Source organism: Sceloporus undulatus, chromosome 7, assembly GCF_019175285.1.
Source record: "Sceloporus undulatus isolate JIND9_A2432 ecotype Alabama chromosome 7, SceUnd_v1.1, whole genome shotgun sequence".
Classification (NCBI taxonomy): Eukaryota; Metazoa; Chordata; class Lepidosauria; order Squamata; family Phrynosomatidae; genus Sceloporus; species Sceloporus undulatus.
This window is the reverse complement of record NC_056528.1, coordinates 12571302-12588553: the sequence shown is the minus strand read 5'-3', so window position 1 is coordinate 12588553 and position 17252 is coordinate 12571302. Positions and strand designations below refer to the sequence as shown.

General features: G+C 43.3%; 1 protein-coding gene across 1 annotated transcript in view; it reads left to right on the top strand.

The window, feature by feature from the left end:
- The window catches only part of DENND1A (DENN domain containing 1A), a 171335-nt gene that overhangs the window by 136275 nt on the left and 17808 nt on the right, over nt 1-17252 (top strand). Inside the window, 7 exon segments of the mRNA XM_042478041.1 lie at nt 4088-4189; nt 4643-4730; nt 5323-5363; nt 6841-6912; nt 8071-8106; nt 8108-8128; nt 13860-13991. Of these exon segments, the coding sequence (XP_042333975.1) occupies nt 4088-4189; nt 4643-4730; nt 5323-5363; nt 6841-6912; nt 8071-8106; nt 8108-8128; nt 13860-13991 (492 nt within the window).

Genomic DNA, 17252 nt, shown 5'->3' with positions numbered 1-17252 from the left:
CTGCACTAATGCTGTCCAGTTAAACATCCGTACTGTGGCTACTCTTGGCAGCTTGCTTGTCAGAAAAGACTCAGAGTGAAAAAAGAAATATTAACTATCCTGATCACTTTGTGGTGTTTACAAATATTTTGTGCGATAATTAAAAGCTATTAGGGCCAACACAGGACAGGAGTGTAGGCTTTTCACCCAGCATCCTTGTTCCTTCCTCCGCTGTTTCAAGGGGTTTTCATAGATTTCTCACATCAATTCCAAACTTACTTAATCTTACAAAGAGGAGGTACTATATAACAAGAAGGGAGGAGGGATCTCTTTTTTGAGGGATTATTCTTACATTCATTCCCCTTTTCGAGGTTAGCTCTACCTGGGGACTCCATGCCAAAAAATAAATATTTAGCAGCATCCTTTCTGAAACATGCTGGTTTTCCCTTCTAGTTTTTTTGGGGAGGATAACTCCAAGAAAAGAGAATTCCACAGCTGTGGGTTGTTGCCGATGAGAAATTTTTTGCATGTATTTGTTCTCCAAACTTGGCACATGGATGGTGTGATGAGGAGACCCTTCTCACAACCATGACCACAACATCCTCAAAAGAGCCAGAGAAGTAGGTGTTGGGAGTAACACATCAGAAAACATGCTTGTTTGGAGAGTTTTCTTCTCCACAGCAGTGCATGGTTTAGGCGTGCTGAATAGAAGCCCTGGGATTCAGTGGGAGCTGGGAAAGTGTTCGTGTGTAGCAACTTTAGCACAAGTCCTCTAGTGAGAGTCACATCAGATTCCTGGGCGCTTAAAAGCGTGACTTTGCCGGATGGAAATGCGCATGTCCAGGTTTGGGTGGGTAGAGCTGCCTTGCCGCCTTTTGGCCCTCCAACTAGCCGCCCATCTGCTCTCTGTCAGAACGTGTTAGGAGTGGGCTTGGACCCGTGCCCCAGAGTTTCTGCGCTGCGCTGGTCATGTGCGTGTCTCCAGGACAACTCAAGGAGACGTGTAAACTGCCGTGCTTTGAGCCAGATGCTCCTCTGCTCATGCAATCTCATTAGAGGGGATCTTCCTCCCTCCACCTTCTCCCCCCCCCAAAAAAAAAAGCACATGAAGCTCATTGATGTTGCCCTCTTTTCCAGGCTGAGGTGTGAAGGGAAGTTGTCATGGGGGATTGGCAGCCGGACTCTACATTAGCACTCTTGCGAAAAAACAGCATCTCCTCTCGAGGGCATAGCCAAGGGCCCACTCCTTCATGAAACCCCAAGCCCACCATGCAGAGTTGTGGGGCTGGGGCTGAGGGGGAGAGGAAAGCAGAGGCATCCAGGAGGCAGACTTAAGAAATTGGCAGAAGGGATGGAATTTGCTGGGTGCCCCTTTTGTCTTTTGGGATGAGTGGCAAGGAGAATTGCCTTAGAGTACCATGTATTCTAACTCCGAGAGGCTAAGAGGATGGAAGAGGCTCTTTAAAACTTCAATTCCATCTGGTTCCTTCTCAAATTTTTCTGTTTATTTTGTTGTTTCCTCTGTCCCCTGATGGTTCTTTCTTTGTCTGAGCTTCCGTGGTTTGGGCCTTTAAGCCATTCAGTCTCTCCCACCTGCCCACCCTCCAGAAATGCTCTGAGCTTTTGCCCACAACAAAGTGAGAATTCCTGCCACAGAAGAATTGATGTTCTTTTGACATTTGTCCAGCGACCTCAGCAGATCTTGTATGGATAAAATAACCCACCGTAAATATGTTGCGTTCCATTGGATAATTAGGTTTCCTTGGAGACCATTACACAGCAAAAGCAAAGAAATGTGACCTTTTCCCAACTCCCTTCCGTCTCCAACTTTGATGAACCTTCCCACAGCTCCAGCATCTCAGGCTGCCGTCTCTCCAGTCCTAGACCGTTTTCTCTGGTGTAGCTGTGAAGCCCATTGCATAGTCAATTAGCATATGCTGTTTTCATGTCTGAGCATGGTCAGCAGGGCAAGGAAGAGCCAAGAGACCCGTCCACCTGCTGCAGTGTCATGTTGCCCAGGAATGGAGGGGACATCAGATGGACTGAGGGAGACAATAGCTCCATTGTGGTGGATCAGGTCCATGATGTACAGGCAGAAGGACCCAGGTTCCATCACTGGCATCTTCATTTTACAAGAACAATGCAGAGGTAGATGAGAAAAAGCTGTTTTGGCTTGAGACCATCATTCAAAGAAAAGATATACCAATAAAGAGCGTGAAAATATCTTTGTTGGGCAATAACAACTGATCATTGTTTGTAAGCAAGCTTGGCAAAGTGTGGTTAGTCTGGATGTCCCATAGTGTCCCTCCATTTTACTGCTAATTGGAATAGTTGCAAATAGAAGAAGGACTTACTTAACCTAAATTTCAAAACTCCATCACAAGTTGGAGCATAAAATGTTAACTAAAATACTGATTTTTAAAAAAGGTTGAGCCATAAAGGAAAGTGGCGCCTGTTGGGTCTAATTAAGCGCGGGGGCCATTTATTCTTGATGGGCTGCTCCTCTGGCCTCCAGGACTCACAGCTCTTTACGCAACGGAAATCCTTCAAGTCAAAACTCCTCTGCAGATTCATTTTCTTCCTCCTAATAGAGAGTTTATATGCAAAATTTATAATCCAGTCTAAGATAAGGAGGCGTAGCACCATAAATCGCGGCTGTGTCACTTCTGGCCTTTATACCCTGTTGTGTCCTAAAACTGCCACAGATACTTTTCCTGCACACACATAAAAGTTCCATTGTGGCTTTACTGTGCCATGAGATGCTTTATGAGCATGGAGCATTTAGAAATGTTTGTCAAATTCAGCCCTGGAATAGGCAACAGGGGGGGTATTAACAGCCGGCATCTCCCCATGTTGTCAGAGGCGTGACATAGAAAATGGTTGCCTATGCAAATTGTGCTGCAGAGCCACGTATTTTTCACCAGATATGAATCAACAATTGTCTTTTCCTGCTATTTCTTTAATTTTAACTGGCAGCAACCTTAGAAACAAGGAAGCTGGCAGCCTGAGCATCAACCCATATTCAGGCTGGCTGAAGGAGCATCCCACACAAATGGGTTATTTTCCTGTACCAGCGATAGAGGCAGGAGACTCCAAAATTTCAATTCTCTCTCAGTTTAATTTTTCCTGCCTTGCCAAACGGTCAACTATTTTGTGTTTCATTTGTTTCTGAAAGGCCATGGCTGCTTTTAGATTTGCTGCAGAATGCATTTTAAATTCATTCTTGTCGTGGTTAAGACCAGGTTAAACCCCTTTCTCAATTCCCACCTCTGCATTGGGAAGGACAGGATAGATTTCCCTGTTGTTTTGGCTAGGTCTCCATGGAGAAACGTGGATTGTGCCTTTTGTTCTCTCTTACACAGACTGGTTCTGTTTGGAGAATGAGGCAAAGGGGCACTCTAGTCCCAAACCATGACCCCATGGCATAGTCATCCAGTACCCCACCCCGGTCAGTTTATAAATTCCAGACTGTAGGTGCCATGTAGTTATCCACATACTTATAACATTTTATTTAGAACCAAGCTGGACTGTTTGGCCAAGCCCTTAAAAATTTAATAGCTTAAACATTTGATGCTCGTATTTGACTTCCTGGACATTATGTATGCAGCTGTTCACTTCGATGATGAATGGAGGCTATTCTGTATTTGGACCCTTAGATGGTGCAAGTGAAATAATGGTGGTGATTTTGCTACAGCCATGAGAACAACTTTTGCTTCCTAAGACATCTTCCTCCTACCTGTGGTACCATCTACCCCACACCTGCCTCCTCTTACCTAAGGAAATCTCCAGTGCCAGAATTAGCTCACAGAGTATTACCTTACCTATGATGCTGCAGTTTAGGAACTGGAGGTGGAGGGATCAAATGACAGGGAATACTGTGTTGTCTTTGCATAGGGAAGATCACTGAGATTAATGTGATCCAGGCAACAGGTGAAGGGAAACTGATGGAGACAGGCCAGTCTCTTAATGCTCTTGTTCCTTAATGTATTTGCTATGATGGTTAATTCAAGATGCCCCAAGGGACTGATAGTGGTTGAGCTCTCTTGAGAGCATCTGGCATCGTGTATATTTACCTCCCTGCAACAAACTTCTTCTTATTTTTCCCCAGGGGGAGCCCATCACGTTCTGTGAAGAAACATTTGTCTCCCACCGATCTGCCACCATGCGACAGTTCCTGCAGAATGCCATCCAGCTGCAGCTCTTCAAGCAGGTACTCTTGGTTGTGAAATAAAAGAAAACCTCCCACCCGCGCGCTGCCTTTGTGGACTATGATCTATACTGGGCTATGTGCCATGAAATACGTCTGGCCACTTTGTTCCCTAATTAGTGTAATTTATGGGTCAAAATGAAATGTCTTCTACATTAATCCCCCCCCCCCCCGGTCTAGCTGAAGCTCCATTTTCAAGCGCATTATGTTTCCCCCCCTTTCTGTATTCTATAATAGTAAAACTTGACAAAAGGTTCCTTCCATTCCCTTATTCATTCACCTCCTCCTCCCAGTCTTAACTGAAAAGGGAAGAAGATACCGTCAAGTATCTACTCTGGCCTCCTTCACTGGCTGAAGAAGTTTTAGCTCCTTGCCAGGAAGGTGTCCTTCATTTCTGTTGGGTGGTCCTGAGAGATCAACTCTTTGTGCCTTTTTTTGTTCTTCTCTCTCCTGAAGTTTATTGATGGCCGCCTTGATCTTCTCAACTCTGGAGAAGGCTTCAGCGATGTCTTCGAGGAAGAGATCAACATGAGTGAATATGCTGGTAAGGAGGACTCTTTGCTTGAGTTTGTGGATTTTGTTTAGAAATACAGAACAAAGGCAGAATGGATCCTTTTTAAATAGCAGGGCAACTTGACCATAGATGGCACAAACATCCCAAGCAGTTTTATATATTCATAGGAACTTGCTTGCTGCATTTAGACAAACATAATAAACCAGTGTGGTGCATTGGTTTGAGATTTGGTCTGTGACTCTGAAAACCAGGGTAAGAATCCCTCCTCAGCCATGGAAACCCACTGGGTGACCTTGGGCAAGTCACATTCTCTCAGCCTCAGAAGAAGGCAAACCCCCTCTGAACAAATCTTGTCAAGAAACTTCTGCGGTAGGTTCGCTTTAGGGTTACTGTAAGTCAGAAATGCCTGGAAGGCACCCAACAGCAACAACAACAACAAGAAGAAGTATCTCCCACTTTTTTTAAAAAAAAGAAATATTCTGAAAAAACTGCTGCTTCAGAGTTTTTAAGTTTTTTGGGGGCGGGGGCTGGCATAGTTGTTTTCAAACATTGTATTTTGAAGTCTGCAGATCATTAGAATAAGTGCCCTCATTCTCATCTTTGTCCTGTCTCTTTGGGTCAGGAAGTGACAAGCTGTACCACCAGTGGCTGTCAACAGTTAGGGTAAGTGTCTCCTGGAGCATGAATGCTTCTTACTCTGGCCTTTCAGTATTCCTGCATTTGGGGCGCCCATCCCAGCTCCTGTCGGAAGCTAGCTTTGCTTATCGGAATTCCTACTGCACCCCAGATTGGGAAGTCAGTTGCTGCTCCGCTTGGTTGGTTACTATAAAGGTTTCTCTTTCAGTCTGAGCATGGAGATGGAGTAGGTTCCTTTTTTGGAATCTGCACTCCCATTTTTAATTGATACGGACTAACCGTGCCATGTAATAAATATAAAGAGCAGACACAAAATAGATGTTAAATGACTTGTCTTTCTCCAGTGCTGCTCACATTGAAGATGGTGATAGAAAAAGAAATAATTAGCAGAAGTGGAGGCAGTGTGTTTAGATCCCAGGCTTCCTGGAAGCAGGCAGTGGAGAATGATGATGAGGTATCCTTGGTTATCAAGGGTTCTGAGAGACGTAATACAAGTCCTCTGAAAATGTCTGTCCAGCTTCTCCGATGCTCTCACAGAATGTCAAACAATGTTCCAAGAGCTGCAGAAAAAGAAGTGTTATGAATTAATAAATAAAAAAATCCAGTGCACAGTCATTTGTAACAAGATTTGTTGCCTTATTCCTCTGTTAATTGTTAATTAACCAATACAACAAGGCAATGCTAATGATTCCTTCTAAAAGATTATTGAACTTCGTTCAGCCTTTCATAGTGTGTGGGTTCAGATAGAGGTGTGATCTGTCGTTTTATACAGACCAGATTTTATTTATCAAAATAATGCATTATGCAGCACAAGTCAACATGTGCTGCAAAATAAATAAAACACTAACTGGGATGCTAGATTATTCTGTCTGACATATCAGAGGCTTGCACACTTTTCTGTATGTGAAGTTCAGCTCTTCTGGAATAATCCATAGATGGATTTTGTCTACCTTCATTGTGTTTGCTGCAGCAAAGCTGGGAGAAGGAGCAGGGCAACTACAAGTAGATGAGGATGAAAGGGCTTTTGCAAATTCAAGAAATCAAATCTTTCCATATAATGCAAATCTGTTTAGAGATCTAACTCATATAGAGACTTTCCCCCCTTGTGGCTGAGCTTTGAAAACCAAGAGTTCTTCCATGTTTACCATTATTATTTAGTGTTGTAAATGAAACCTTCTACTTTGTGAAATTAAGATGTCAACTATTGGGGGGAGGGGGGAAGGAGAAGGACAATGGGGCTATTAAGAAAAATGTAGGTACAACTATGTGGAGATTTTTCACCCTGTAACTTCCTTCCATAATCCATATATTAGAAGTAAAATATCTGAAAGCCATACCATTTCTCAGTATGTTACCTGCAGTCTTACAGTAATACTAGGGAGATGATGTTTCCAACATTTTTTTCTCCTTTGCATGTAGGACTAAGAGTAATTCTGTTCCTCTTGGAGCTGTTGGCACTTCTGTTCCAACAACAGTTTGCTTCATTCTTTCTTTTTCTTTACAGAAAGGAAGTGGTGCCATTTTGAATACGGTCAAGACCAAGGCAAACCCTGCCATGAAGACTGTTTACAAGTTTCCCCTTTCCCTCTCTTTCTCTCTCTCTCTCTCTCTCTCTCTCTCTCTCTCTCTCTGTGTGTGTGTGTGTGTGTGTGGGAAGGTTGTGGGATGTTTTGAAACCCAGTGGATGGTCTGCATGCGTCTGATGGCATGAACTTACATTAGAGCTTAGAAAAGTTGCTCCAACTAATCCAGGGAAAGTCAGGAGTTGTGGTTCAAAAAAGGAACATTTCTGAACTATGAGTAAATTGACCAAACCCACAAAGACTTAAACCACAAAGAGTGAAGGATAAGGACACAGCGAAAGCACATCTTGATTTACCCATATTATATAAGGGACACCATTTTACTGCACTATTGTATTTAATGGGATTTGGAATCCATGGGGGATTCTGGAACCAAACCCCAGTGGATATCAAGGGCCCACTGAATGTATATAGTGAAAGGCCATTCAAACATGGATATCCTCTTGCCCCATTGCTACTACAGAATATAAATGCTAGAGACTACAATATCTAATCTCTGGAGCATTTATGCTGGGCTTCCTTCTTTGGTGCTCCTGTTCCTCTCTTTGTGGGACAGGTATCACAAGCAAGTAATGGTTAGTGGGAGCTTTGTTACAACTCAGTCACATTTACCATCTGTCTTCAACTTTGCTCAAGCAAGGCTTCATGAAGCAAACTAGTTGAAACGGATGCTGAAACTGGCATTCTCTCACCCCTTCGCCTCTCCCCCGCTGTGCTATAGCCAGCCATCTAGAAAGTGTGCTTCTGCCCTTCCTGCTGTATTTTCCTGAGATGCTGAAGGTGGGATCCTGCCTTGGTGAGAAGCAGCTGGTCTTCTCACCCTTCTAACTGCAGAGCAGAGATAAAAAATAATTAGAGGATAGAACAAGCAGCCTAGGCTTTATAAAGGGGATATTCTCAGCAAACAAAATCTCTTTTTCCCTCATTAAAGATTGTTTTTTTAACCTCTTGTCTCTGTATTTGTTTTCATATCCATTATGTCTTCAGCTTGATGGCCCAATTCCTCCCTCCCTTTCCTATTCTCAATAATCAGAAGAGGTGGGTCTTGGTAGGCCAAAACGGAGAACCAATTTCCTCAGGAGCCAAAAAAGGATTTCTGACTTGAACTAATTTTTCTCTCCCCCCCCCCCCTTTTTTTTTTTCTCATGCAGGCAAAAGATCATGCAAAAATGGGAATAAAGGAGGTGAAAAAACCGCTTGAAGCAAAAGGTACTTGAAGTTTGTGGTGTTTCTTTCTATTCTTTTCCTTTTTTTTTTAAAGTATAAGGAATACTTGGCCAGGAAAAAAAGGCATTATGTGATCAATAGAGAGCTGTTTGGTGCTGTGTTGTTAACACACTTCAAAATGCATTACCAGCTGTCCTGGATTTTTCCCCACTGTTATAAATATTCACAGACAAAAACCAAATACATTAAGGTCTGACGCGGGATTTGTGCTCCTTGTTCCAAAAAGATGTGGGGGGACGGGAGAAAGCAAAGTCAAGGGAGGTGGCCTGCCTCTTGTTCGTGGGGGAGACACAGAAATGTTCCATTTTTGCTTTCTCTCTGATGTGGAAAGTCAAGAGCCTTTGGGCCACTTCAGATTCACAGCACAGAAAGAGTAGTACTGCATGGAAAAAAACTAAATGCAATCCATGCCATTTGTCCAGTACAAAAATTGCACATGAGGTCTGCTTTCCTGTGTGTCTGTTCTGCAAAATATGTACACATACAATGGCCCAAATTACATACGACATACAGATGTGTGCATTTTTCTATACAGAAGGACTTCTTGGTGGAAAGCTAGCAACAGATAAAACAGACTTTAGCATTTGTGGTAATTTACAGCAAGTGACTTTCATATCGGACCAGATTAAATGTTTTGCTTGTTGGAAGCCAACTTTGGAGTTGTAGAAACACAGCATCTGAGGAGAGGGATGCAAAAATAAGAGATTAATAGCAACCAAAGAAACTAATACATGTCCTATTTACTGGATTTTTACCCTACTGTTTGAAGAAAAAGGCTCCCAGAGTAGCTTGAAATAATCTGGCTTTTAATGTGTTGTAAGCCGCTTTGATTGTCTTGTCACAGAAAAGCGGGATATAAATAAAAGTTTTATTTTATTTATTATTTATAATCTGCAGCAGGATAGCTTCTGCTCCAGATTTCTAGCCTAAAAGACAAGGCATTGGCCCACATATACCTGCAATGCTGTGGCATTATGTCCCAGTTGTTCTGGTCTCTACTTTTACCATTTCAATATTGGTGGAAGCACCTCAAAAATATCCAGCATTTGGAATATTTATTTGGTCTTTCTTTCTTTCACCTTAAAATTGGATATCCATTCGTTCAGTTCTGTCAAACCCCAATCAAGGATTCCAGTCCTGTGGGTCTAAAATGCTCACAGCTGCTACTCTCTGGAGTTTCTCTGAGCCACTTCATCAACTGTGGCAACAGCTTCTCAGCCATGAGCCTCCTTTACTCAAATGGGGAAGAAAACCCTCAACATCACCTCTTGAGTACTCTGGGCATCTTTGCTCCTTTTTGATTTGCATGTCCTTTTCCTCTCCTCCCTTTCACTTTGTCAAAAGCAACACAGTGAAGAAATAATGTTAGAGCAGGAGGTTTCACTGCATTTGAGGTGAGACAAATAGCAAGAACTTCTCCAGTAGCGGTCCTCTATTTTCTAGGGATACGTTTGAACCAAGGCTGTTGACAGATCCATTAGCCCAGCCTGAGCCGTTTTCCATCTGCCTTCAGCCGATATTGCCTTTGGTTTCATTCGCTAATGACAGGTTTTACTTTTATAAGTGGAATTGTGCCAGTGTGCTAGAGAGAGAGAGAGAGAGAGAGAGAGGCAGGGAGCCTCTTTCCCCAAAGCCCAAGGCTGGCTGGTGTTCCCCTTTCCTTCTGGCTGACTAATTTGAGGCTGGGCTGGATCTGACCTGGCTGATCCTCCGTATATTTCCCAGCATTAACATGAAAAGCGCTCCAGTTTTTGGCAAAGAAGAGCCAAACCTTAAGCCTCACCTTTGTGGTCTCGGATGCCAAAAAGGAGTGCCCCCTTTTTTTTTTGTACGACAATGGGAAGGAAATTTTTAAATGCACCAAAGACAGGGAAGCGGCTTTTTCCAACTGTGCATAGCAATGATGACCTCTCAAATATAATCAAGAGCCAGTTTTTGCCCTTGGTCTGCTCCAGCTCTGGGTTTGAATTGCAAATAGGGAAATGCCAGGTTGACCTCTGGAGAGGTCAGCCTGGTGTATGTAAGGTCCTCTTCTAATATGATCTCGGAGATTGAATGGGGCTCCCTTCCCTTCTTCATTTGCAGTCTGGGTTTCTTAAAGCATCTGCGATCATTCGCACAGCCTCCTTATGACTAAGAGCAAATGATGGTTAACAGAGAACAGTGTGGCCGCTTCATTTTATGTCTGATGATACTTTTGAAAATAAAATAAAAGTAAAGGCAGCCTGTTTGCCCCATTTCACAAATGGAAGAAGGAGGCTTGTGTCAAGACATTCTCTTACTCTGCCTCCTTTGAAAGCCAACTCTGTCGAATGGTGCAGCAGCGCAAGAGCAGGAAGAGCAGGCAAGGGAGAGGGCTGCTGTCTTTCCAGCCCCACAAATGGACGCAATCAGACTTCTCAAAGGGAAAGCAATCAGTGGTCAGTTGTAAATGAGGCTACTCATTTCTTTGCTACTTCCAACAGTGACCTTATAGTTGAGTCCCTGGGCTGCAACAGCTTCAGGGCCGGTTTCAAGGGGGCTATAGTGGCACGGGGCAGAGGAGAGATCTACATTGGATCAATGTGTTGATGAAAGGGTTGTTTCAGGTTGTGAAATAGCCATTCCTCATGAAAATGTGTGCTTCTAGGCACATGTGAGTCCTGCATGCATGGTTTGTAATGACCTGTGGAACAATCCTGCCGGATCCTGTCAGGAATAGAGGGCTTCTATCTCATTGAGATAGAAAGGAGAGACTCAATACATCTCAGTCAAGGATCTGATGGTAGTGGTTATTAATTGCCATCAAATCAAATTTGACTTATGCCAACCCTATCAAAGAGAGGCCTCCAAGTCTCCCATTTGTCAACAGTTCTGCTCAGGTCTTGGAAACTCAGGGTTGGGTCTATCCACCTGTAAAGGCATCTGCTTCTTTTTCTACTGACTTCTATCTTGATCAAGCATCATTGTCTCGTCTGATGAGACGTGTCTTCTCTGATGGATATGATGGAGAGAAATAGAAACTAATGAGTTGTAGAGATCTCACTGAGCCATTGGTTCTTATCTTCTGAGGCCAGGATGAGGATGGAGAGTGTTTTTAGTATTTTTGTAGAGGGGATCCCTATGGTGTTTACAAGTAGCCAGTCCCGTTTTTATATGGGCCGCATGATTAGGAACTTGTTCTTAGTGTGCACCTTATATAGAAATACCATAACAAATCGCACGCGAGAACAACCGTTCTGGTTTATTTTTTGTACATTGCCTGCCTGATTAATTCCCCCTGGTGTAAGGTCCTTGCATAAATGTTTCAGTGATGAGCGTGTAACTTGCTTTGGTGAATCTGATACTAATATGTAGCCTCAGCCTACAGGAAACTGGATTCCATCAAATATGCCAATTTTTTGTACATTTTAAGAGAGTGCATCACTGCTAACTGACCATACCAGGACCAGTTAAAGATATTTGAAGCTGTGCTATGTTTAAAAGACCACATTGCAATACGCAATACAAAGTACTTATAGACTCCTCGTAATCTGAACCCAAGCTATAGTTTACATTGCTTGTGTGTAAATCCAGTGTTGAGTGCCCCTTTTTGCTATCTCATGCTCCAGGTCTTGTGTTATGCATAAATTGCAATCCAGGATTCACAGAACAGAGATCTGGAAATGAGTGTTGATAATTTCGTGCTTCCCAGATCCTAAATATAGCACCAAACATTTTTGGAAAGGGTTTCATTTTTGTGGGAGGAAATACCGATCACCTATCTGAGTCTCTTGTTACAAAAGGCACCTTTTTAATCTATATAGAAACACAAGTTGTTTAGTTCCTTTTAGATCTTCTGTGGATTTGCCATTCCTTAGGCATGAAGACCCAAGAAGGAAGCCCATAATGATTTTCATAATTAAGATGGGGATTGGTGAATTGCTGCTCTTTCCGCTTAGTTTTTCCCATGTATTACCACAATCTGTGTAAAGATGATCCAGGGATTTGAAAAAAAGGACTGCTCAGACTCCATCCTCTTTGTCTTTTTGTGTGTCTCCTTTGTTTTGCTTCTGGTGTTTGTGTTCACAGTCAGAAGATCTGCTGCATCCACCTGCTGAGGTGCTTCTGCAACACTAGCATTGACCCCCTTTTCCTCACTTGCTTCCATTAGATGTGGCCTCCAGATATCTGGCAAAGTTGTATTGCTCATGTCTGTGACTCTTGTTGCTTTAATGTCATGCTTTGTTGTGTTCTACAAAGACAAGGTGGCATTGAACAAGCCGTACAAAGTTTCTGTCTAGGGGCTTCTCTGTAACAAGTTCTTAATTTCCTCTTCCACACTTCTTGCCCATCTTGGCAGACCCCGGCTCCACCAGCTGGATCTGAAAAGGTCTCTCATTTTTCTGTCTGGAGCAGACAAAGCTGTTCAGAAGGTCCATCCGTCCTTTGTTTCCTTTGACCCGAGTGTGTTAGGCCATCCTGTGTCCAAAAGAATCGTTTCTAATTGGCTATCAGCGTACATGTCTCATTATAGTGCTTGAGCAAGGGCAGAACTTGAGGGGGCATGTCAAAGGTCGGTCCATCAAAGCCATTGGCCTCGGGGGTCACATGAGCGTGCAGCGCTCTCTCTATATTTACCAAGCATTCTTTCCTTGACATTGTTGCAAAGAGGTTTAAGGCCAGGGCTCACCATGCTGCAGGCTTTGTTCCACAATTCTGATTGTCCAAGTCTTTCCATCTTCTCTGATCTTCTAGGAGCTCCTGCCTGCCTGTCTCTGCTGTGTCTGGCCCCCAATCTTGTCTCATCCAACATGTTTTCATTTCATGCTTCATGCACATACACACACATACTCAGCCCTCTCCTCAAGCCACCGATTCACTTCGGTTTTCTTAAAGGTCAAGCACTGATGGCTTCTCAGGTCACACAGTTCCTTACTGGCAACCAATTAAAGAAGCTTTTGAATTTGTCCATCGGCCATTCAACTTTTAACTAATATATTGATCATATTTAAATATATTTGGAGATTGCAAGAACAGAAGGAATGTAGGGAGAGAAGCAAGGATGGCAATGATTATCCTGAAGATACTATGCTGAATAAAAATTTGGAAACGTGGGCAGTTCCCTATTACTATCAAACCCAGAACTAAAATGACTTCCCAAATAAATAATTAGGACCATAATCACTGGGTAAACCATAGCTCTTTGGTAGACAACCTTCTTGTACTTTTGACTTTTTTCAACAGACAGATAAAGTATCATGGGAAAGACCCCTCTCTCAAATCCTAGAGAGTCATTGCCAGTAAGAGGAGGCAATACTGAGCTAAACAGATTGGTGGTCTGACCAGCGCTGGAAGAAGTTACTGTTTGGAGTAAAACACAAGAGAACCATTTTGGCTTTTGCCTACTTCCCTATTCGTGTAGTTTCCTATCCATGCTTAGTTTAGTTTTTCTTGACTGTCATTTTGTGTTCAATTTTCCTATATTTGTCTTGGGCCATCTGAACCAAAGCTGAAATTTTATGGCCTTTAATTACTGCAGCATGTGTTTTGATTTCTGCATTTAACTTGTGGTGGAACCGAGTATGCCAGTCGCTTCTACGCTAATCATTTTTTATCTGTGCTTTCTGTTGTTGTTGCCCTTCCTAACATCAAAACTGTTCAGTCAACTTTACCCCGGAGTACCACCTTTCTGTCCCTCACCCTTAGTCAAGAGTGCTCCTGGCCATGCAATTCACCTTTTCCTACCATGCAGGACATTGCTGAGAATGGCTGTGCCACGGTGGCAGAAGACCCGTTGCCACGGACAGCCCCTTCCCCGCTGGATGACAAGAGAGATCCTAAGCTCCGGGAGGACAGGCGACCGATCACTGTGCACTTTGGACAGGTGCGTAGCAGAGGCGCTTCAGGGCACTCTTTCTGGGAGAGGATGAGAGTATTAGTGTTTGAAGTGTATTGTTTGTGGATTTGGAATTTCAGCTTTCACACATAAACCTGCTTTGTGTTGGCTCCTGGAAAACAGGAGGTGTGGGCCAAGTGAGACAAACTGGAGTTTTCATGGGCAATCTGTGTGTTGTGTGAAGAGTTTTTTGTGCACGGAATTGGATTCTGTGCATGTCACCACAAAAACATCTGACTTTGGAGCTATGCACAGTAAATGAGTTGTAAAGTTGGAGATTGTAGTAGGTTCAACTCTGAAAACTCCCTTACAAGCCGGCTTTTGTTTCTTTTGGTCATAAAGTATTTTTGAGAACCTTTTTGTATCGCTGGAAGGCATGTATCATCCAAATAGGAGATACATCCTATAGGTCCCACCATACAAGAGATGGCTCCCTCCCTATTCATGCATCTGTTTAAAGTGTCTTTTCTTATCTAGTCCAATCATTAGTGTCAGATGCAAGAACCGTATTATAATAATCACCTCGGCACACTTTGAACAAAAATAAGCAATGAACTGAGGTCAGAAAATCAATTAATGGCTCTTTTAATAGCATGTTCCATATTTCTGTATTGACTCTGGTGCTCTACAGGCTGGTTATTTTTATTATGGCTCTGGCAATATGTCTGTGAAAACCAGCCAGGGTTGGAGTGACTAATAATTAAAAACAACAACAGTGTTGTGCTAAATTAACGAAATCAAGTTTCCAGCTGCTGCTTTTGCCAGGCCTGAGGGAAGCGAGTGTGAGATCCTCCTCCTTCGTGTCATCGCTTGATTCGACAGCATTGGTTTTAGTCATAATCCCTAACCTTACCTTTTAGTCTGCAGAATAAATGTTAAGCAGTAAGAGGAGAATTTACACAGGATTTCTTCACGTGTGAATGCAAAACAGGCAAGATTCAAATAGAGGATTAAAGTGAAAAGCCACTGTTGGAAATATTTTCTAAATATGCAGACTTTTTCAAACAACACTTGTTTCTAAAGCTGTGTTAAAACACCAAATTTATTGATTTGAATATGCATACAAATTTAAAATCTTACTTTTGCATAAAGTGAAATCATTTCCCCTGTATCTTTATAGTGGCTACCTCTGTACCAACTACCCTTTCTCTAGTTTTGGAGAGGGGTTTAAGAATTCCTAATATGATTGTGTTTTTCCAGCTACTGGTATATTTTCCTTGCATGCAGTAATGGGTTCAAGATGAATTACTCTTCTGTTATAGAAATATAATCCCCTCCACCCTAGTTTATTACTCATTTACCATTTATACACTTTAGAGGAATACCAGTTCCATATCTTTTATTCCACTTTTCTTAAAAGAGAAAATGGAGAACCAAGGAGGAGTACAGCTTGTTAGGGTTCTTCCCAATGGAAGACCTGCCTTTGCACAAATTGCACAAAAGTCTATTTATGCTGCAAAGGTGGGTTGATTCACCACCTGTCTTTGCCATGGCCAGTGCTGGCCTCGGAGTAAGTGCCATGTAAGGTGCTGAGTAAAGATGTAAGGCTGTCCTTTACATCAGAGATGTCATATTACACCTGATTTATGGCAATCTTTTCTTTATTTTGGGAATACTAAGACTGAAAGCTCTGTTGTGAGGATGACTAATATAGATACATAAGAAGAAGCTTGCTTTTTCTCTCTCTCTTTAAAAATAATAAAGAATGAAGAATGTGTGTCTGTGTGTGGAATTCATATCCCTCTTTAACATCTTTGTGTAGATAATTAAAAGGGAATGAAAATCCAGGTGAAATAGGCAGTTAGCACATCCACCGCGTGAGAGGAGGATGAAGCAGAGGTTCTCCCTCCTTCCTTCCCCATCCTTCGTAACTTATTACTTGCTTCCCATGTCTGCAGCAAGAGGGGAAGCGCGTTCCTTTTCCAGAAAATGCATGCATGTCGATGAGGGTCAAGCCCCCGTATCAGTAATGCAGGCTGGTTTGCTGTAGCTGCGGCAGCTCTGCAGCCCACCAGCCCCAGCAAGGCGCCTTAATTGAGATGTGCTGTCAGAGTGACAAACACATTTGCATACAGTCTATTTATTTTTGTCGGAGAGGTCTGCTTGCTGCTGTTGGTTGAACATCCTTAATCAGCTCGCTGAAAGTGAGCCGGCAGCTCCTCGCTCTTGCTGTCCTACGCTGGGCACTTTTCTTCATTAAGTGACAGATTAGCCGAAGGGGGGGACGGGGGACGGGTTTGCAAGCCAAGTGCAACGTTTAATTTTAACTCATTAGAGCTCACCAAACTGGAGTTGGCACTCAGCTGTCCGCATCTCCTGCAGCACTGGTAGAGGTTCCTTGGGTAGCAAAGAAGCTGAATCCAGCTAAAGAGCCATGCAGAGAAGCAGTAAACTAGCCAGTACCTTGCTCCTTGTTCTGTTGGAGCTTTTCTTCTATGCCACATTGGGTTATTCTTACGCTCCAGAGCTGTTTTTTTGTGAAAAAAACCCCTTTTCACCCCCCCCCCCCCCCCCCCCCCCGGCAAAAAACCAAGCTGATCATCCCCAGTCCTGTTGCAACAATCATAGCTTTCCATTCCCCTCCTTGGACAACATGGAGAAAATTCTGTTTTCTCCCTGGGATATCTCAGGTCGAAGGTGATATCCCTCTCTCTGGTGGGGCTTTCAGCAGGCTCAGTGGCTAAGACCACGATTTGCTCTCACGTAGTCTTTGGCTCACTTCCCAGCCTGCCCCACTAGACTGAGAAGGACCTCTTCCCTGAATCTCTTGCTACCATTCGCAGGCTAAGCTATCGATAGTTGGCATCTGAGCCCCCTGCTCCATCCTGGGGACCGTCGTTCCCCAGCTGAGAGTGCCAGCTGCACAAAGGAGATGCAAGCACTTATTAATAAAGTTCTGGAGTCTTTCCAGATCCCCTAGGACCTGGTTATGGGGCATCTCAACTGAGCCTAGTAGCAGAATGGCAACTTATCCGATTGCGTAGCTGATGCTGATCCAGTCTCTTTGCATGGAGCCAGGTTACCTGTCCTTGTTTTGGGATGGTGGCATATGGCATTCCCTTTCTGTATTCTGCATACCCCTGTTGCCAGACTGACTATCTCCCATTCCCCACTGAAAACGATAAGTGGCCCCAAGTGATCCAGTTTGTCTTTCTACAGCCCGCTTTCTCTTCTGTAGTCCTCCATATTCCTGAGTTGCCCAGTGAGTAACACAATATTTCTGCTGCCTCCAGTAATTTGGCTAAACTA